The sequence below is a fragment of the Mus caroli genome, unplaced genomic scaffold, assembly GCF_978045245.1.
Source record: "Mus caroli unplaced genomic scaffold, Mus_caroli_1 scaffold_10, whole genome shotgun sequence".
Lineage (NCBI taxonomy): Eukaryota > Metazoa > Chordata > Mammalia > Rodentia > Muridae > Mus > Mus caroli.
Genome location: NW_028227265.1, coordinates 76654881 through 76678371, shown reverse-complemented (window position 1 = coordinate 76678371; position 23491 = coordinate 76654881). Strand labels below are relative to the sequence as shown.

The 23491-nt window shown below is 39.7% G+C and overlaps 1 protein-coding gene across 1 annotated transcript in view; it reads right to left on the bottom strand.

Moving 5' to 3' along the window:
* Neil3 (nei like DNA glycosylase 3) overlaps positions 1-23491 on the bottom strand; it is a 56060-nt gene that overhangs the window by 11095 nt on the left and 21474 nt on the right. The window contains exons 3-8 of the mRNA XM_021170939.2: positions 16731-16865; positions 16048-16261; positions 14026-14100; positions 12338-12504; positions 9056-9225; positions 457-877 (exon numbers count right to left, since the gene is read on the bottom strand). Coding sequence (XP_021026598.1) covers positions 457-877; positions 9056-9225; positions 12338-12504; positions 14026-14100; positions 16048-16261; positions 16731-16865 — 1182 coding nt within the window. The remainder of the gene's footprint in view (positions 1-456; positions 878-9055; positions 9226-12337; positions 12505-14025; positions 14101-16047; positions 16262-16730; positions 16866-23491) is intronic.

Below are 23491 nucleotides of genomic sequence, written 5' to 3'. Positions count from 1 at the left end.
AATATGACATATTGAACATATGGTTACAACATTAGGAAAAGAAGAGGAAGAAGAAAAAAAAACTCTTTTAGGAGATGAAGGAAAATCCATTCCATTTCTTTTCTGTTCAAACATTAATTAGCTAGAGAAAGAAAAGCCAGCAATGGTTTATAATAATTTTTCAGTGCTAATGTTTTTAAAGTAATTTAGCTCCCTTAGCAACAGACCAATTTTCTGTTTTCTTAGAAGCTACTGAAATAATTGCCTTACAGATCGTAAAAATACTAAATTGGATGGTAGTGATGAATGCCTCTAATACTAGAAGGCAGAGGCAGGCACGTCTCTGGGAGTTTGAGGCCAGTCTGGTGAACAGTGTTAGAGCCAGGGCAGCCAGGACTATATAGAGTAACCATGTCTCGAAAAACCAAACAAAAAACAACGCAAATACCGTAAAGACCAAAGTTAGAAACAACTTACCTGTTAGAAAGTCCAGAGTTGTAACTTTTAAGTTCTGTTGCAGAAGAGTGAGCTGGTTTGAATTTTTTATGTGCTGAACTAAATAATTTAGACTGGGCACAAGCTGTAGGCGATATGTTTACCTTATTGGATGGCTGAGCTATAGAGTTCATTCCTTCTTTGGAGGGGTGCTGGGAATCACTAAAACATATGTCTGTAGGAAGAAACATGTGAGATTCCCCATCTATTGTGTGGTTTGCTCTTTTCTTTCTGGCCAAAGCACTGGATTTATTGCTTAAATCAGTCAACACAAGGGTCGTATTTCCAAACGCAGCTTTCCTGTTGATCTTTATTTCAGTATGTGTGTTCTCAAAGTTATTACAAGGGTACTTCACTAAGTTGTTGAAGGCAATGGAATTTTCTCCATTCTTGAGCACTGAATCTGAAAAAAAAGATAAGTAATTTTACATATTCTTAAAAATATAGTATGCTGACTACTTGAAATAGATTTGATTTAAAATTTTAGTTCATTATAGTACACGAATATGTACAAGTACACTGTGAAGCTCAACAGGAAATATTATAGTGAGTTATCTTCAACTTAGGAAATAAAATATCAACAACCTATAGAAACCAAAAGATTGTGTTAACAAAGATTTATATTTGCTTTTTAAGAATTACTCAATTAGCAGTTCTGATAAGGTTAGGTGAAGCATTAAAAAATGATATTCCATAAAGTCTCAGCTAGAGACTAATGCATGGAAAGGAATATTTCTATGAACAAAACCAAATGTGAAGTTTACTTAAGAATTTTAGACACTTGATTTTGATGAGAATCGAAGTTTCACAAAAAAAATTATGATATCCGGCACCCACAGAGGCAGACAGCTTCTGGGACAGGCTGGAGCCACAGAGCCGCTGAGGCAGCACCCTTTTGGGGCCGCAGACATCCGGCACCCTTCCAGCCGAAGGACAGTGACCTGCCCTGCAGGGAGCGCCATCTTGGCTCCGGGACTCCGCCGAACTTAGTCTGTACAGGTTAGAGTGAGGATCACAGAGGCAGACAGCTTCTGGGACAGGTGGGAGCCACAGAGCCGCTGAGGCAGCACCCTTTTGGGGCCGCAGGCATCCGGCACCCTCCCAGCTGGAAGACAGTGGTCTGCCCTGCACAGGAGCCCTCTGCCTCAGGAGCAGGGAGCACATCTTGGATCCAGGACTCCACTGAACTTAGGAAGTTAGTCTGCACAGCTGAGAGTGTACACCACAGAAGCCTACAGCTTCTGTGACCTGCCAAAGCAACACAGCATCTGGGAAAGGTCCTGTTTTCCGCCTTCTTCTTCGGCCAGGAGGAGGTCCAAACGCCAGATATCTGTACACCTTCCCTTTAAGAGGAAAGCTTGTCAGCAGGGAGTGCTCTAACCACTGAAACTCAGAGGAGAGAGCCTGTCTCCCAGGTCTGCTGACAGACGATACTCAGAATCACCAGAAGAACAACCTCTGAACAGAGACAACTATAACAACTCCAGAGATTACCAGATGGCGAGAGGTAAACGTAAGAATCTTACTAACAAAAACCAAGACCACTCACCATCATCAGGACCCAGCACTCCCACTTCGCCCAGTCCAGGGCACCCCAACACACCTGAAAAGCTAGACCTGGATTTAAAAGCATATCTCATGATGATGGTAGAGGACATCAAGAAGGACTTTAAAGAACTACAGGAGAACATGGCTAAAGAGTTACAAGTCCTTAAAGAAAAACAGGAAAACACAACCAAACTGGTAGAAGTCCTTAAAGAGAAACAGGAAAACACATCCAATCAGATGATGGAAATGAACAAAACCATACTAGACCTAAAAAGGGAAGTAGACACAATAAAGAAAACCCAAAATGAGGCAACACTGGAGATAGAAACCCTAGGAAAGAAATCTGGAACCATAGATGCAAGCATCAGCAACAGAATACAAGAGATGGAAGAGAGAATCTCAGGTGCAGAAGATTCCATACAGAACATCCGCACAACAATCAAGGAAAATGGAAAATGCAAAAAGATCCTAACTCAAAACATCCAGGAAATACAGGACACAATGAGAAGACCAAACCTACGGATAATAGGAGTGGATGAGAATGAAGATTTTCAACTCAAAGGACCAGCAAACATCTTCAACAAAATTATAGAAGAAAACTTCCCAAATCTAAAGAAAGAGATGCCCATGAACATACAAGAAGCCTACAGAACTCCAAATAGGCTGGACCAGAAAAGAAATACCTCCCGACACATAATAATCAGAACAACAAATGCATTAAATAAAGATAGAATATTAAAGCAGTAAGAGAAAAAGGCCAAGTAACATATAAAGGCAAGCCTATCAGAATTACACCAGATTTTTCACCAGAGACTATGAAAGCCAGAAGATCCTGGACAGATGTTATACAGACACTAAAAGATCACAAATTCCAGCCCAGGCTACTATACCCAGCCAAACTCTCAATTAACATAGATGGAGAAACCAAAGTATTCCACGACAAAACCAAATTCACACATTATCTCTCCACGAATCCAGCCCTTCAAAGGATAATAACAGAAAAAAACCAATACAAGGACGGGAACCATGCCCTAGAAACAACAAGAAGGTAATCCCTCAACAAACCTAAAAGAAGACAGCCACAAGAACAGAATGCCAACTTTAACAACAGAAATAACAGGAAACAACAATTACTTTTCCTTAATATCTCTTAATATCAATGGTCTCAACTCCCCGATAAAAAGACATAGACTAACAAACTGGCTACACAAACAAGTACCAACATTTTGCAGCTTGCAGGAAACTCATCTCAGAGAAAAAGATAGACACTACCTCAGAATGAAAGGCTGGAAAACAATTTTCCAAGCAAATGGTATGAAGAAACAAACTGGAGTAGCCATTCTAATATCTGATAAGATTGACTTCCAACCCAAAGTCATCAAAAAAGACAGGGAGGGGCACTTCATACTCATCAAAGGTAAAATCCTCCAAGAGGAACTATCAATCCTGAATATCTATGCTCCAAATACAAAGGCAGCCTCATTCATTAAAGAAACTTTAGTAAATCTCAAAGCACACATTGCACCTCATACAATAATAGTGGGAGACTTCAACACACCACTTTCACCAATGGACAGATCATGGAAACAGAAACTAAACAGGGACACAGTGAAACTAACCGAAGTTATGGATCAAATGGATCTGGCAGATATCTACAGAACATTTTACCCTAAAACAAAAGGATACACCTTCTTCTCAGCACCTCATGGTACCTTCTCCAAAATTGACCACGTAATTGGGCACAAAACAGGACTCAACAGATACAAAAATATTGAAATTGTCCCATGCATCCTATCAGATCACCCCATGGACTAAGGCTGATCTTCAATAACAAATTAAATAATAGAAAGCCAACATTCACGTGGAAACTGAACAACACTCTTCTCAATGATACCTTGGTCAAGGAAGGAATAAAGAAAGAAATCAAGGACTTTTTAGAGTTCAATGAAAATGAAGCCACAACATACCCAAACTTATGGGACGCAATGAAAGCATTTCTAAGAGGAAAACTCATAGCTCTGAGTGCCTCCAAAAAGAAACTAGAAAGAGCACACATTAGCAGCTTGACAACACACCTAAAAGCACTAGAACAAAAGGAAGCAAATTCACCCAAGAGGAGTAGACGGCAGGAAATAATCAAACTCAGGGGCGAAATCAATCAAGTGGAAACAAAAAGAACTATTCAAAGAATCAACCAATCAAGGAGCTGGTTCTTTGAGAAAATCAACAAGATAGATAAACCCTTAGCCAGACTCAGTAGAGGGCACAGGGAAAGCATTCTAATTAACAAAATCAGAAATGAAAAAGGAGACATAACAACAGATCCTGAAGACATCCAAAACACCATCAGATCCTTCTACCCAAGGCTATACTCAACAAAACTGGAGAACCTGGATGAAATGGAGAAGTTCCTAGACAGATACCAGGTACCAAAGTTGAACCAAGATCAGGTTAATGATCTAAACAGCCCTATATCCCCCAAAGAAATAGAAGCAGTCATTAATAGTCTCCCAACCAAAAAGAGCCCAGGACCAGATGGGTTTAGTGCAGAGTTCTATCAGACCTTCAAAGAAGATCTAATCCCAGTTCTTCACAAACTATTCCACAAAATAGAAACAGAAGGTACTCTACCCAACTCATTCTATGAAGCCACAATTACTCTGATACCTAAACCACAAAAAGACCCAACAAAGATAGAAAACTTCAGACCAATATCCCTTATGAATATTGATGCAAAAATCCTCAATAAAGTTCTTGCTAACCGAATCCAAGAACACATCAAAACAATCATCCATCCTGACCAAGTAGGTTTCATCCCAGGGATGCAGGGATGGTTTAATATACGGAAATCCATCAACGTAATCCAGTATATAAACAAACTCAAAGACAAAAACCACATGGTCATCTCTTTAGATGCAGAAAAAGCATTTGACAAAATCCAACACCCATTCATGATAAAAGTCTTGGAAAGATCAGGAATTCAAGGCCCATACCTAAACATGATAAAAGCAATCTACAGCAAACCAGTAGCCAACATCAAAGTAAATGGTGAGAAGCTTGAAGCAATCCCTCTAAAATCAGGGACTAGACAAGGCTGTCCACTTGAAGATATGGGCACAGGGGAAAAATTCTTGAATAGAACAGCAATGGCTTGTGCTGTAAGATCGAGAATTGACAAGTAGGACCTCATGAAACTGCAAAGCTTCTGCAAGGCAAAAGACACCATCAATAAGACAAAAAAACCACCAACAGATTGGGAAAGGATCTTTACCTATCCTAAATCAGATAAGGGTCTAATATCCAATATATATAAGGAACTCAAGAAGGTGGACTCCAGAAAGTCAAATAACCCCATTAAAAAATGGGGCTCAGAATTGAACAAAGAATTCTCACCTGAAGAATACCAAATGGCAGAGAAGCACCTGAAAAAATGTTCAACATCCTTAATCATCAGGGAAATGCAAATCAAAACAACCCTGAGATTCCACCTCACACCAGTCAGAATGGCTAAGATCAAAAATTCAGGTGACAGCAGATGCTGGAGGGGATGTGGAGAAAGAGGAACACTCCTCCATTGTTGGTGGGATTGCAAGCTTGTACAACCACTCTGGAAATCAGTCTGGTGGTTCCTCAGAAAATTGGACATAGTACTACTGGAGGATCCAGCAATACCTCTTCTGGGCATATATCCAGAAGATGTCCCAACCGGTAAGAAGGACACATGCTCCACTATGTTCATAGCAGCCCTATTTATAATAGCCAGAAGCTGGAAAGAACCCAGATGTCCCTCAACAGAGGAATGGATACAGAAATTATGGTACATTTACACAATGGAGTACTACTCAGCTATTAAAAAGAATGAATTTATGAAATTCCTAGCCAAATGGATGGACCTGGAGGGCATCATCTTGAGTGAGGTAACACAATCACAAAGGAACTCACACAATATGTATTCACTGATAAGTGGATATTAGCCCAAAACTTAGGATACCCAAGATATAAGATACAATTTGCTAAACACATGAAACTCAAGAAGAATGAAGACCAAAATGTGGACACTGTGCTCCTTCTTAGAATTGGGAACAAAACACCCATGGAAGGAGTTACAGAGACAAAGTTTGGAGCTGTGATGAAAGGATGGACCACCTAGAGACTGCCGTATCCAGGGATCCATCCCATAATCAGCTTCTAAACGCTGACACCATTGCATACACTAGCAAGATTTTGCTGAAAGGACCCAAAGATAGCTGTCTCTTGTGAGACTATGCAGGGGCCTAGCAAACACAGGAGTGGATGCTCACAGTCAGCTATTGGATGTATCACAGGGCTCCCAATGGAGAAGCTAGAGAAAGTACCCAAGGAGCTAAAGGGATCTGCAACCCTATAGTTGGAACAACATGATGAACTAACCAGTACCCCGGAGCTCTTGTCTCTAGCTGCATATGTATCGAAAGATGGCCTAGTCGGCCATCACTGGAAAGAGAGGCCCATTGGACTTGCAAACTTTATATGCCCCAATATAGGGGAATGCCAGGGCCAAAAGAATGGGAATGGGAGGGTAGGGAAGTGGGGGGCGGTATGGGGGACTTTTGGGATAGCATTGGAAATGTAATTGAGGAAAATATGTAATAAAAAAAATGGGAACTTATGCCCAATATTCTGTATTTTTGTTCAGCTCATTGTTTAATTGCGGATGCAGCAGGCCTTGTTCACTGCAGTGTGAAACAAGTGCCTTGGCTTAGATCAGTTTTCCCTCATGGAATCCTCCTTCTGAGCTCAAAGTCTAACTGAGACTTTTGGCTCAAAGGCCAAACAGATTGAAATAATGTCTACTAAAAGGAATAAAAGATTGGAAATGCTATTGGTTCAAGGAGGAGGAAGTGGTGTTATATCATCAAAGTGACACAAATGTAGGAGCAATCAAAAAATAACAGATCAACATAATCTGACATTATATTAGTCAACGCAATGAAGTCATCACAAGTACATAATTCATATTATTCATTTGGACTCTTTTGGAGTTCTTGTTTTTGTTTTATTTGTCTTAGAGAAAGTCTCAGAATGATCATCCGGAATTTTGAAAATATATACGCACTTCCATGAAACCATTTTACTGACTTAAATTGCAATAGAACTATGTAGTTAATGTTGCTTCCTTTTAGTAGAGAAAACAAAAATTCTCTGAGTAGCACAAAAAAATGTTGCTTCCTTGATGATTGGCACATAGTAGGTACTCAATAAATATTTGATGAAATATATTGAATAGAGAGCAGAGTTTCAGGCTTTTAAGCATTAGCATAAAAGCAGAAAGAAGTGCTATGCTGACTCAGACTAATATTCGATCTAGCTCACTCTGAATTCTGGTGGTGGCATACAAGGACATTTCACAGAAAAATATAATAATGGTCTTGCATGATGTTAACCTCTGAAATCTATCCCTAGCTTGCACCTTTTCTAGACTGACCTTTCTTTTTCTGTACAGAGAGTATTCTTCATTCATTGCATATGAATTAATACTCACCACAGATTATTCTTTAAAGCTAAGAAAAGCTATTTTAAAAAAAAATACTCAAAATTGTTCATAGCAAGATGGATCTGTGTGTGAGTGTGTGTTATGTGGTTTGTGTGTGTCTCTGTGTGTATGTGGTGTGTGTATGTGTGTATGTCTGTGTGTGTATGTGAGTGTGTCTGTGTGTATGTGGGGTGTGTGTGTGTGTGTGTGTGTGCTTGTGTGTGTGCTGGATATTGAGTTTAGGACTTTTTCCATATTTCAGGCAACAAACACTCTACAACTTAGCTACACTCAAGCTTCCTCAAATATTTTCTATTGAGTATATTTCTAGATATTTTATTACTAATGACTTTGTAAAAGTAGCACAGCATATATAGAAAGCAGCATGTCAAATAAATAGGTAAGGTCATTTCGGGGATTTGTTTTGTAGCCTCAATTCTTTGATGTAATTTTATGAGTCAGTAAATTCATTTTGGTATTATTTCAAAAAAAAAATTATGCTAGAGTTTTGTAATCAGCACCACAGTATGTTTTATATTACAGGTAAGACATATATCTTCATATTCATAAATAAAAACAATAAGGGTTGAGACACACAAAGGTATTTCCGAATGCTGCAATAGATGTAGAGAGCTAAGGCTGTTTTTCCAGCAGCTTCTCTCTTGGGTGATGCTGAAGGAGACACAGTCCCTCCTGCGAGTTAGCAAAGCTGCAGAATGGGTGCTGCCTGCCTCCCCGGCCCAGGGAACACAACACAATACAGCCGCTAACACAATGCAGGGGTCCTTAAGTCAAGAATGAACTTTCTCATCCCTAATTGGGGAAAGAAATAACACTTTGGGCACACAATGGGCGCCACATCAGTGAGATGGCTCTTAATCACAGGTTTCCTCTGAGGTTTTACATTCTCTGAACGCACAAGATTGTGAGCTCTAAAGAGTTATTTTGAAGGATTTCAATGAAATCAGTACAATTGTCTGGGTAAAGATTTTAATAACAAGGGGTAGGAAGGAGAAAGAAGAGAAAAAATTCAGCAGTTTTCAATTCCACCTGCAAAGATATTCTTACAGAATTCCTCCCTTTCAATTTATGAAACACTTGGACTGAATAACAAACCGGATAGATGCTGAAATCTGCATAAAACAAAGCTTTATTGAATAATTCATTAGAAACAGTAGAGAACAGATGTGATCATCTCTGTTTGAGATACAAAGGCACACACTGTGTCAGGACAAGAATGTTTTCTCCTCCCTGTTCTTTCTTTCTTTCTTTCTTTCTTTCTTTCTTTCTTTCTTTCTTTCTTTCTTTCTTTCTTTCTTTCTTTCTTCCTTTCCTTCTTCCTTAATACTTTCAATAGACTACCAGCCTAGTTTACATGAAAAGTCTGGCAATTTCTCTCAACCAGAGAATGACAGCATTTTAGTTGGTTACAGAATATCAAGGTGGAACAAAACATATACCTGACTCTACAGTAAATCCTCTTACAAATTCTATGAACTCAAAATAAAATGTCACTCTTACCCAGAGGCCTTGTTGTCAAGCAAGCATCACAGGCCTTAGCCGAGGGTCTGTTTATGAGAGTACAAACCGCACAGGACCACTGCTCTTCAGACTTCCGAGCCACTGAGTCCGTAAAGCAATCCTCTCCCCTAGGAGTCCAGCTGATTTCAGCGTTTCTTGTTGGCAGCTTACTGTAAAATAATCTAAATCCATCATTTATATTCTTAATACTCTATTTTTACAAGTTCTGGACATTTTAGGAACTATTCTAGAAATGTTGATACCCCAATTTCATGTGTTATTGTTTAAAAGTTATTATTGACACATATGATGACTATATCACACATCCTATTTGTTGCTGCCAAACTCAGAAATGAACGTTTTACTGTGTTTTTTTTTTAAAGTACATGCTTAAACACACACACACACACATACACACACACACACAAAACCAAGAGCAACAGCATTAGCTATAACCAGCAGGAAGTATTTTGTAAATATTTTAAATAGTATTTTCCAAAGCAAAGCTGAAATATTGATTTTTCCATTTAATCAGAAAAAGAGAAGGTGATGCTTGAGACAAAGCACTGAGACTAAAACGAAGAAGATGGGACACACTGAGAGAAAAGGTCGGAGTACATGGGGAATAGAAGGAGGAAAGGGAAAGGAGCATGGGCTAACTATACTATAACTGCAAAAAAAAAAAAAAAAAAAAAAAGAATGATGCGGGGAAAAGAAAAGAAAATGAGAAAAACTTTTCCTAACTCAATGTTCCCAGAAAAGAAAATGCTAGAAATTCTAGCTTTTTCAATTGTATTTGCTAAGCAAAATACTGATAATCCATAATGATGAAAAAAGATATCTATGTGTAATTCTCATAAGCCCTCTTTTTATCACTATTAGACATGTAGTTATTAGGGTAAGAAACAATAAACCTGATTGTTAGTGATGAATTAAATCATTATTCTCCACCTAGAAGCCACTGGCCATTACTGACTGATGAGAAAGTGTGTTCTAGCACTCTAATGCTTTAGTGTCTCGGGTCACGTGCAGTTAAACAGCGCCATGGTGGTGCCCCAGATTCCAAAGTGTTAACACGGAGCGAGAGCTCTTGCAGGAAGCCTACACAGCTTATTTATTTTCAGAGCATAGGTTCTCTGACTCTCAAAGATGGCCTTGCTTTCTGTAAGACCTTGCACCTTGTATGCAAACACATGGCCCTTACATCCAGGTTTGTTTAGTAAAATAATGAATAGCACAAGGAAATCTGAAAATAAGATACATCTCATTATGATTCTCTGATCTTTACCTTGACTTTTAACATGGTATCTCATATCTGTATAGAACTCTAAACCTTAAGAATTTGTTCATTTGACCTAACTCCTGGCCACCACAACCTGCTCTGAAAGGCAGCAGGCTGTACTGATTCAGCTGAACACAACTTAAATGACCTTCAGATTCTCCACGTGCATGGGAGTCTTTTTATTGCCATCTTCTACTATCCTGAACATAAGAGGATGTAAATTATTTCCTCTGTAGGCCTCTGGATGTCTTTTGATGTTGTTGTTCCATTTCTTAATCACACCAGTAATTAATTCTCCCCAGTCTTGGCAAGAATTCACATTCAACATGCTGTAGTAGACTGTAGAATCACCTCGCAAAGACGCCAGGTCACAATATGAGAGACCTGAAAGTGTTGCTTTATAAAGTTTTTGCAGGTGAGATTGTGTATGTTGACCTGGGGAGAACTGTCCTCATAAGGGGAAAAGAAGGCAGACTTGATATGCCTAAAAAAGGAGAAGGTGCTGTTAAAAGGGGCAGAAACTGCAGTGACATAACCACATGTCAAAGAATGCTGGCAGCCACCAGAGGTCCAAAGAAGCAAGGGATGGATCACACCCTAGGACCTTCAGAAGGAAGACAGACATGTGAGCACGTTGTGTTGGTTTGAAGATATTACTCAAGCTTCCAGCATCCCAACTTGAGTAAATATCTTTCTTCTGCTTTATCCTAAAGGGTGGTATAAGCCATATTGCCATAAAACCCAGATGACAATAATACAGAATGTCTAAAATAGGGGAAGTAGTGTTAGTTTTAAAACTTTAGAAATTATATCTGCATTTTTTCCACGTATGAATGGTTCCCCAACACCTTAAAGCCAGCAGATAAAACAGAACTCGGGTGGGTTAGAGGAGAGCGGTTATAAGCTCCACAACACTTCTAGTACAGCAGGGCTCACAGTTAAACCGAAATCTCTTTCAGAACTCTGTGAGTCTTTAAAGTCTCATTTCTAAAACCACTTGGAATTTTGTTTCTATAATTAAATGCCATTTACTTGACTATTTGGAAGAAAATGGAAAACTTTAATCTCCAATGCTGCAAAAATAATATAGATGCTGGAAAACACAGAGCATTAATCACGTATTTAATAGGCAAATAGACGGAAGATCTTCAGTGTGCTTGGTACTGTGTTATGTGCACAGAGTCAAATAAAGTAGTTAGAAAAGTAGTCTTGTTATGAAAAATAAAACCAGAAACCCTTAAAACAAAAAATAGTTAATTGTCTAATATTTCCTATTGTGTGACAATAATAGCTGATGGGAGGGGGGATATAAAACTATTTAAAGTTGTGAGCCAGAGTAAGAGTTTCACAGAAACAGAACGCAGGGAGAAAAGTGAGTGGATGTGGACACATTTATGAAAACGCAAGTCATGCCTCTATGTTTCTCCACAGATACAATGACCTACCCTCCTCCTCTGGTCTTGCACAGCTCAGCAAGGCCTACGTCCTTCCTCTTCACAATCACACCATTTTGTTTCCTCCTACTCAAAAGCAATAGGTCACCTCTAGTCTGCTTCATCTATTCTCAGTGAGCTGAGCATTTTAGGCTTCACCTACAACTAGCATGCTGGTAACTCTCGGCCATTACCCACCTTGTCAAGTAGCTCACAAGATGTCCTTCCTGAACAGTCTCCTACCACATCACGCAAAAATCTTCCCCATTCTATCTCACCTTTCCCAAAGTTGGTATTTCTAACATTTGGTTTTTGGGTTTTTGCAGCATCCTACAAATTAGATCTGTGACAATTCCTATCAACTTTAAAAGCTAATGATTCTGCTTCTAGTTCTAATGCTTGACTCTTGAGCTGATACCAATATTCACTCATTCATCTGCACTGGTTCTTAAAGGTGATTTCAGTTTCAGTGTTCTGTGCTATGTGCGACCACTAGCCTGGTAGTCCTTCAGATACATGCTCTGCTTATTAGCTGCTAAGAGAGAGAGTCTCAATCAGACATCTTACCATACTTGAACATGTTGAGGGTTTTCTTTCTGACAGTGAGGACAGAAATATGTCATCCTGCTGTTCTCCCCGAAGCGACACACAGTAATTTTGCTGTGGCACTGACCACAGTTAGGACGCTTGTAAACCTTATAGTGTTTAGAAATGGCAGATCCTGCTTTACAGCACTGAAAAGAAAAAAATAAATAAATAAAATTATGATGTTATGCTCAAAACTGTTGTTATAAGAGACAAAGGCATATTCAGGATATCAAGCCCTCTCTGAAAATGTCAAGAATTTGCACATTTTTCCATATAACTTTCCATATAATATAGTAGAAAGTATTGACAAAATTCAGTAATGTCTATCAAATAAGGTTTGTATGAAATAATAGAGTCATTATGTTTTAACTTATTAGTATTCCAAACTGTTCCCTGCTGTATCCTCTTATCTAAATGATATATAAAAGTTCTATATTTTAAAATGTCTTTTATGCTTTTAAGGCTTTCTTAATTAAACATAATTACATGGTTGCAAGAAAAGGGCTAGATTAGCTTCAAATCTGATTGCTTTTAGACCGAGGAAGCTGCTCTCTCAGATTCAACGGCCAAAAAACTTATTTTTAGGGGATAAAATTTAACGAGAGCATTTTCTTTGTTGGCCTGATAAAGGGTCTTTTTTTTTTTTAACTCTAGAGATTTGCTAGAAAGAAAATAAAAACTCAAATACATCCTAACAAAGAAATGTTCTATTTGGTATCAGCTTCATTTTAAGAGACACTTTCATTTTTCTGCTATAGTTTTGTTCTATATACATACTTTTTAAAGCACTGACAAAGACAGTATTTTTGGTTTCCACCAACAGTGTGAAAATTTAAAAGCTCAGAAATAGGACTATATGTGGACTGAAATTACACAAACAATATATATTAATGTAAGCAAGGTAGTGAAATGCCCAATTTGATGTAGGCAGAATGCACTGTTTTCTATAGTCATTTTTCTCTGGATGGACAAATGGGCACAGGTCATTATAAAATGGCCATTATTACTGAATGCAGTTATATCCTGTAAAAGGATCATTAAAACTTTAGGTCAATTAGTGAAAACAATTTTAATACCTTCATTTCTGAGCATAGTAAAAATTTTGAATATAGAAAACAGATTGTGGTGGGAAAATAAGATTAATTATCATCCATCGATTAAAAGATGAAGCACTTTTACGGAGGTCTATAAGACCATTATACTGTTTGCTAACTAACATGTTAATGAGAACTTGTGCCATCCTCAGAACAGCTTTTGTTGGACATATAGAAACATAACTTCATATTACAGATTAAAAAAAAAAACTACTATGTAAAAAGCCTAAAGTTCACATAACTAATGGCAAAATATAAATGAACCCATCTACTTAAACTGTATTAAGTCTGTCTAAATGCTTTGTTTTATATATCCAAATACAACAAGAATCAAAGCAAAATACCAACACAACTGTTATTCAACTTGGTGTAACTATAGAAAAATACATTCAGAGTGAGGCAAGTTGACTCCAAATTTTAAGACACTAATTGTGCCTGCCATTCAGGTGTCAGTCTTGCCCCGTGAATCTCTGCACTCTGACCACTAGAGGGCTACACACAGCTTCAGCACCCTGGTAAAGGCACACAAGGAAACCACTGGTATTGCACAAGGTTGTAAATATTTGCTCTTACCCTGTAGAAGAGAATGCTGAAATCCCGAGTCATCTTCACAACGTGACGGGCCTGTTTGTCTGATAGTTGACACACCTTAGTGGGAAAGCATAGTTTCCTAATTTATTCACGACTATAACCTCACCTGCTAGTTCTCTTAAAGAGAACTAACAAGAGATTTAAAACTCCTGAACACTCTTTTGCTTTCCACTCTCTAGCTTTGATGTTGGGCATCAAAACTAGGGCCTCATACATGCTAAGCAAGCCATCGCCCATACCTTGGATCAGTTTTAGAAAAGATACTCCATTTTAAGAAGCTCATTTTAGTTGTTCAAAGTGTTAAAAAGCAGAACCTATCTGTCTTAGTCAGGGTTTCTATTCCTGCACAAACATCATGACCAAGAAGCAAGTTGGGGAGGAAAGGGTTTATTCAGCTTACACTTTCACATTGCTGTTCATCACCAAAGGAAGTCAGGACTGGAACTCAAGCAGGTCTGGAAGCAGGAGCTGATGCAGAGGCCATGGAGGGATGTTTCTTACTGGCTTGCTTCCCCTGGCTTGCTCAGCCTGCTCCCTTATAGAACCCAAGACTACCAGCCCAGAGATGGCACCACCCACAAGGGGCTCTTCCCCCTTGATCACTAGTTGAGAAAATGCCCCACAGCTGGATCCAATGGAGGCACTTCCCCAACTGAAGCTCCTTCCTCTGTGATAACTCCAGCCTGTGTCAAGTTTACACACAAAACCAGCCAGTACACTATCTTAAAATTGTCATTAACTGATTTCTTCTACCACTTAACTACTAGTGATTTGGATTGTATCAAAACCAGGAAGAAACTATTCGAAAAAAACAAAGAGGTTTATGTGGACTTATGTAAAAATAATTTACTTAGTATACTTTATTTAGTAGAAATAGTTGGTATCATTAGAATTGAGTTAGCAGTATGAAATCTGGATAAGAGCCTTCAGTGCAGACTTCTTCTCTAGAAACAAATGTATGGATGCTGCCTTTCCAGTGTCTCCTGGCTTAGGACCTTCCTCAGTCCATCACTATTTTCTAACATTCCTCTCTCTACCAGTTCTCCCTCCTGGAAAAATAAGAGCACAAGTCTCTCCAGTTGGCATGCCAAAAACAAGACCAAGGCCACTCCTTGTCCTAGGATCCCATGCTAGAAGTCTAACATTTTTCTCTTCACCCAATCTAAACTATGTGAACAAGGAAGAACAGTGAGTTTTCTTTGGCTCTCTGCTCATTCACTCTTTGCCCCTGCTGCCTGAATTCCGTCCTTCTCATTCCCTGAAACATTTTGTTCTTTCCTATTGTTGACGCCTGTAAGTGGGAATGCATTCGTGTGGTGTAGACTCTACATTTAATATGCCACATAGAAAACACAAAAGGCAAACCTAACCCACTCCTTCACACATTCCACAATGACCTGTCTAAAGTTAGACACTGTGCTCAGACACTAGGAAATACCACTGAAGAGAACACTTGCCCTCAACGCAGGTGGTGCTGGAGCTGTAAAAGACACTTTTTGTTTGTTTTTTAAACAGAAAGTGTAATGAGTAAAATATATTTAAAAGCAAAACCAATACAAGGTATGGGGAAAATAAAACCAAAGTGAACTAAGGACAATTGAGGGCAGGAAGTTGGGACACTGCAGTTCTAACAGGGAGCCCGAGACAGCCTTAGTAAGAAGCTGACACTTGATAAGGAGTCTGTAGAGCAGTGGTTCTCGATCATCGTAATACTGTGACCCTTGACTACGAGTCCTCATGTTCTGTTGAGACCCCCACCATAACTTTATTTTCATTTATAGTTCATAACTGTAATTTTGCTAGTTATGAATCATAACATAAATATCTGTGTTTAACGATGGCCTTAGGTAACCCTGTGAGTCATTTGACCCCTAAAGGGTTCACAACACAGAGGTTGAAACCAATTTCTATAGAGACTATGTTGCTCCAGCACAGATTCCCATTCACCATGGATCCTTACAGTTCTTAAAAACAAGTTAGAAACAAATTTTAAATGATTCATACCTTAACAGCCGGATGAAGACCACTGTCAAAGAGTGCTTCATTTTTGATGATGTTGCCTACACCAGGTAACACCCTCTGATCCAGCAACACATCACACAGCATACGATCTCTCTGCTTTTTCACTTCACTCTCTGCTCTTGAGAAACTGAACTTTGGAGAACATACATCCAATTCTTCCATCATTCTGACTCTCTGTTGGCTTTCCACTGAGTTTCTATAGAAGGAAGTATATCAATCGTAAGTCTGCATTATAATTTTGGAACCACTAAATGGGTTTTGATCTAAGTGTAAACACTTATCTATATTATACAGTGTGAGCTTATTTGGGTGAACAATTACAATCCTAGTAACAGTGACATTTTATTGATTACACAGATTTTATTAAGCAACATGTGTGATGTTGTAACCAAACTATGGATCCAGGTTTTACTGTTTAGCAGCTAAAGTACTTAGTGCTCCTATCAGACTCTTGCTTTATTAATCTTTATGCTCATTGCTACAATTCCCACATCCATTAGTTCTTCTGTCAACTAGCCAAAAACAAACAAACAAACAAAACAAAAATCAAACAAAAAAAAATTCAATACCACTTGGAGAACAAGACACAAAAAACAAAAACAAAACCACCTCCACTCCTTTTCCTGGTATCTCATTTTTATTCATTTATTTATTTTTTTTTTTACCTGAGTTCTACTGAAGAGTCATAGAAACAGATTAAGTCGCTGGTGAGCTGCACTGCCAATGCTGGAGAAGCCCCACCTCTGTTCTCACCCTCCCGTGGGTTAATCAAGATGGAGCCTTTCATTCCGAAATGAATCCTGAAACAGAGCCAGCCCATTTTTGAGTAACAGAAGCAGATCATATGTCATCATTTTATTTTCTTTTTAAAAATCGCAAACAAACCAATTTTACTCATTTAAACAGTTACGTTTAAAGAGGAAAAAGCACTGGCTAGAGAAATAATACGTTTCCAACACTTAGCCCAGAAGACCTACCTGTTTTGTCTGAAGTTGGACAAAATATCTTTGTTCACAGAACTGTTTAGCCTCCTTCCATATTTATTTATTCAAAAGCATAAACCTAAAAATTATGGTTTGTTTATGGTTAGTTTATATAGTCTACAAAGCCACTGACATTCAGGTTCCTTATTTTAGCTACAGTGAACTGGAAGATTTTCCTATTGTAACCTAAGGTTTACAGGATAATATATGCATCTCTTGCCCACTGTTTGAGCTAAGTATTGAGACATTTTTTTTCACACACACACACACACACACACACACACACACGCACACGCACACGCACATGTACACACTCATGCATACACACACATACACGAAGACATGCAGACATGCATAAACATGAATGCATGCATACACAAGCACACAAACATACATGCATAGACACACATAGGCACGCAGAGAGAGACAGAGACAGAGACAGAGGCAGACAAATGGAAAGAGAATAAGTAAACAAAGCTTGTACAATTCTTTTCATTTTCAGCTACTTTTATACATATTGGGAAGAAGGTATTTATAAATAAATATTTACAGTTATTTACAGTTCAAAGCCACAATAGAGTGATGAAAAATTCATAAGCTTTCATATTTTGTAGAATTGATTAGCCTGTCCAGTTAAAAAGATGTGATTTTGCAAGACCCCTGATGACGATCAAAAATTATTCTCAAAATGAAATACTGTGTTCTGCCATTCCGGTCTGTTTCCTCGTGGCTTTGCTGAGTTAATATATATGGTTCGTCTGGCAGCAAACGTTCCTGCTGTGTGCTCCTACTTCCAAAGAACTGTGTCACAGTTCTACACAAGGTTAACAAGTCTAACTTTTAAATGCGGGTTTTAAACTCTGTGAGCCCCACTATCAATCATAAACGAATTTTACATGCCCTGTAGTTCTTGACGGGAAAAATGTGTGCCTGTAAGTACTTCATAATTTAGCTTATGGAGGTTCAGCCCCAGTGAAAGGTGTACAACTGTCATGCCCAGAAGCCATCATAGCTAAAATCTTTGCAGCTGTATGGCTCATAAAGTGGATTCTAAATCACTTTCTATAATGAAACCACATCCACATCAAAAACCTCAAAGGTCACGACCCAAGTAAAAGGAAGGAGTAGCCCCAGTAAGAACTACAAACAAAGCAAGCGCATCTTTGTCTTGGAAATACATTCAATTTAGGGGCAAAATGCATTAAAAAAAAAAACAACTACTTTATCTTATCTTGATTAGTATTTATAATATTGAATGGCTAATTGTGACTGAACTCCAAATAAGTGCCATGTGTATTATTATTACCTTTTAGAGTAAGAATATATCGGCATCATGAAACTCTTTAAGGCACAGAGGCATCTAGGGCGTTCTAACAATTGACCCTGATGTTTTAGGCTCTATATATCAGCTCATGAGCTTATATTACCTCCAGGAAACAGATTTCAAGAGAAAGACACAACAAAAACAAACAAACAAACAAACAAACAAAATGGCTGAGGAGAAAAGAGCTAATTTTTTGAGGAAAGTTTTAAATACCAAGTGTTGGGTAGTGCGACTGTTTGTAATCCCTGAAGTTCTGAGAGTGGGCTTAGGTACGCATGGAGGACAAACGCACGGAGGAATCGGGTATGAAAAGGGATGTTCAGGCCAGGAGACTGAAAAGTGCTGCCTTTACAATCACAGCAGAATCCTTGTGAATGGCTGCCTGCTTCGGGAAAACGCTTCTCTAACACGAAGCAGAAGTATTGGCAGGTGTGGCTGAGGGGAAAGGGGGATCAGGAGACCTCTGCCCAAGCAATATGTTTAGTTCTGACTTACAAAGTGTAAAAGCCTGAGACCGGATAGGAAAGCTTCCTCTTGCCACCAGGTGCTGACTAAAGCGCACCAGCTGTTGAGAGTGAGGCCAAACCAAAATTATCTTTCCTTGGAGATGAACCAGGGAGGCAAGACTGGCATAGAATCCTGCAATGCTTCAAAGAACCTGTTCTTTCAGGAAGAAGAGGAACATCAGGAACACAAAATATCCTACAGAAGCCATGGGGAAAGACTGTGACCCTGAAGCGTCGCAACTCTGTGGCCAACTCAAAGGCCTGTTCAGAAGGCATTAGAAATTTGCCTCTGTTGTTCTATCCGAAGTCATAGGTAACAAGAAACATTAGTCTCCTTCGAGAGGAGGAAGCGTGAAGACTCCCTCTGAGATGTGGGCTTGCGGTGGGAAGCGGACAATGGAGCAGAAAAAGGAGAAACTACCATCACCCATGCAGCGGCAGGAAGAGATGGAGTTCTCTTTTCTTAACGTTCAAAATTAATATTAATGCTTCAAATGTTTGCATAATGGTAGACAAGTTTGCAAGACATCTTAAAACACAGAACACAATGCTAGAATAAAGAATGATAGGGCCAGGTGTGGTAGTGCATGCTTTTAATCCTAGCACTCCGGAGATCTCTGTGAGTTCAAAGCCACAGTGAGTTCCAGACCACTCAGGGCTAAGATGTGATACTGGTCGCAAGAAAAGAAAAGAAAACATACAGCAACAGCTAGACCAAAGAATAAAACAACTCACCCACCCTCAAAAGAACAGGAAGAAGGGTGCACAAAAGTCACCCCACAGACAGGCAAGAGCAGCCAGAAAGCAAGTCTTGCAGATAGGGAGGGAAACGCAGAGATGTTTGCAAGCCCACTGCCCCCGCCCAACCTCAGCACTGCTGCCAGAGGCCCATGTGATGGGCCATGAAGTAGCCGACCATCCCTGGAAGTGACCGGAATCAGAATGTGTGCTGATCCTGCTGGCACGTGCAGATGTGCTGGTCTGCATGAAATATGCCAGTTACTCTGTATACTGCAGGCCGTGGTGATGTTCTATTTCATTATTGAGTTGAACCCCAAACTGTGGCATATTCTGGGGAAGGAATTCTGCCCTTTATCTCTGAGCTATATCTCAATCTTTTCTTATATTTTAGACAAGATCCCACTGAATTGTTCTGGCTTCTCCTGGGACTTTTGATTCCCCCTGGCTCAGCCTCTTGAGTTATTAGGATCACGTATATCCACCACCAGGCCCAGTTATGACAATGTTTCTATTTCTAAGTCATGTACGATAAGCCAGTCGAGGCGGTGCAATCAAAGCCTAGTGAGTAGGGGCATGGAGGCAGGAGGGTCAGACATTCAAGGCCATCCTATACTACAGCGCATCCTATACTTGAAGCCAGCCAGGGATTTTTTGATATCCTGTCTCTAAAAACCAAAAAAAAAAAAAAAAAAAAAAAACCAACCAAACAAAAAAAAAACCCACCCATAGATACATTGTTAATTAAATGTGCACTTTTATGTATTTATTAAATGATCCAAAATATAACTTAGATTTGAAAAAAAAAAAAAAACAGTGAAAATGTTTCTGTCAGGCTTGGGATGTGAAAGGCGGAGGGCTTCCCTACAACATGGAAGTCCCCAGTCCAACCCTGAGACTGAAATATTGCATCCTTCAGGGAAGCTCCTTAAGGTAAATAATTCAAAATAGATTCCTGAAGTCCCTGACACTGACCAGAAGCACTAGGCTCCTTCCTGCCAGACTGAACAATAAAAGCTGAGAATCTCTCTTGGAGAGGCAAAGCCAGGCTGAAGACAAGACTCTGAGACAAGACCAGCTGCCTGCAAGAAGCAGAGAGCAGCAGAGCTGCACTGGAAAAGGTTTCCACCAACTGAGGTACTTGGAAAGGACACTCTTCAACCTGCTGAGCTGTCTGCAGGCTGTGCAGTGAGCTCCAGGTACCCAGCTTTGGTGAGATGTCATCCAGGCTGGGGTGGACTTTGGTGATGCAGCTGTCTTTGAGGACAGTGAGGCTTGCCCCTCACACACCCTGGTTATCGGAGGACGAGAAGGCCTTCATAAATGTTTAGATCTTACCGAAGACTGAAAAGGCCCCATGTCCACCAGGGGACAGGGCATGGCTACTTCCAGCCCTCTCATAGACCGCAGCCATACACTGATCACTTTTTAGCATCAGCCTCTGACACCTGCCTAAACGTCTTAGCCTCCTTGGTTTTGGGGGTGGGGGGTCTCCTTGTGGTGCCAGCACAATGCCAACTCAAAATAGACTTCATTAATTCCCTGGAAAGCATTTGACTACACCTACACCAATTGGTAGTACTTGGCCACCACTGTGCTGAAGGGAACTGGGTAGACTGAGTCGTGGCGGCCACAGTGTGCCTGTAGTAACACACTCCACCCCTAAGGATGGGAGAATTGTCTACATGAACTCAACTGCCACATTTATTACCTTTAATCATTAACTGTGGCCCGTCATGGCTGGCCCAGCCCAGGCTCGGTGGCTCTTTTCTGTTTACTTCAATTCAGGAGCCCCTCTTCATTTACCACTATTAATTAACTCATGGCCAGAGCTCTCTGTTCAGTTCTTCCATACCTCTCCTGACTATTTTCCACAAAGAATTTTTTTAATTTTTTATTTTTGTTTCCCTTTTTTCTTTGATTTTTGTTTGGTTTCATTTCTGTAATCTTGCGACCAACCATTTACTCTTTTTGTTGTTTACAGAGCAAACGTGAAAGACTGACATAGACCTCAGGGTCATACACAGATCTCGTTTTAGCGCATGACAGGGCTTTGTAGACCTCAGATAGCAGCTTGAATTTTCCCGTGTCCCTTCTGTTTGGCAGGTTCTTGTTGGGGTGCGAGTGCACAGCCAGCCTACGATACACTTCATTAATTTCTTTGAAGGAAGCATTTGACCTCACAATGGTAATAGTTTGCCATTGTGGCGTAGGAGACTCCTGGATTGAGGCAGAAATGTGGAGCTCAGTGTTACTGACAGATAGAGGTCCCCCGTCCCGGGTCCCCCCCCCTCCCCAGTCTCCACTGGTGGAGCCTACAGTGATAACACAAAGGGCTCTTTCATAGTTACAGCCTATTTCACAGCCTGCAGCTACTGCTTAGCCCAGAGTAGCATCCCCCATGCTGATAGGAGTTAGGGACAGAGGAGAGCAGCATCACCCCCCCCCCCCAGGATCCCCTGGGGAGTCCCAGTGTGAGCTGGAAGGGCTGGGTTAGCAGCTGGCAGAAGCTTCTACTCTCACCACCAAGCAACCCCACCTCAGCCATTCTCGTTCAACCAATAATTGAGCTACCTACCCCCTTTTTACCATTAGCCTCAGTTTCCCCAGCTTTTTGAGCACAATATGAGGAGTCCGGGAAATGGAGTGGTAGGTTGTAGACATGCTTACTGGCTGCCAAGGACCATCCCACTGAATCTCAAGGCAGCCTTCAGTCCTCTAGGAAAGGACCTGGAATGGAGGGGCCTCCTCAGCCATAAGCACCAAAAGGATGGTTCCTTGTTTGATGGCCTCTCAGGGGACCCTGTACCTTCTCATGTTGTCCTTACAGGAGATCTTCAAGGAGCTGGAGTTCTGAAGTCATTAAAACAATGAGAAGCAACCACAGCCACACCCAACAAACAACTACTAGCAGATTCACTCAGTTCCACAACTCTACAGACTCTACAGAAAAGCTGTGACCATTGCTAAGTTTAAGTACTTATGTAAGGCTATTCCAGAAATGACAAGATGTATATATATATATATGAGATAAACAAATAAGAGAACATCAACTGAAACAGGTGATAGAAAACTAATTTTAATAAAAATATGATACTTAAAATGCTAATCATAGTAATTTTACACTGTATAATTGATATTGATGATTGATAATATTAAGAGATGTAGTACTAAGACTCATGAACAGATGAAAACTTTTTAACTGATATAACTAAAAATATGAGAGATATGCTCTTCAAGGAACAGATTAACAAATGCACTAGTAAATGAACTTAAACATAGACTGACAGAAATGAAATAAAGTGAGAGATATTGATTTAAACACGTTTTAAGAAAGAAAAATCTGTCTGCTGTTGTTTTCCATGGCTACTGTACTTTCTTCCAGCAAAGTCAAATATTACTGGCCGTTTATTCCATATGCGAGACAGACAGACAGAAAGACAGACCTCTCTTTACACTGTGCGTCTGCTGGGTGGATTCTCGTGGCTTTCTTTATTCGTTTCCTTTATTATCCTATTGATTTTTCAATACATACTTTTGGTGAGTTTAGAAATCTCAGTTGAGAGATTTATTGTCTTGGCAATTTAGCGGCTTCCCTGCTGTCTCTGTCTTGCAGAGTTTCTGATGAAAAGTCCAACATACTTTTCAACTTTGTTTCTACATGTTTCTACATTGTTTCTTTCAATGTAGTTGTTTCCAGGATTTGTCTTCATCTGTGCTTCTTAGCACAATGACTAGGTATGGGAGAGGGATATTTGTTTTCATTTAAGGTTCTTTGAACTTCTACCATATCAGGTTTGCTAAGGAAAATTCTCAGCCATTTAACTCTATAAAAAAATGTCTGTTTTTCTTTGGGTTGCAGTTACAAATATTTG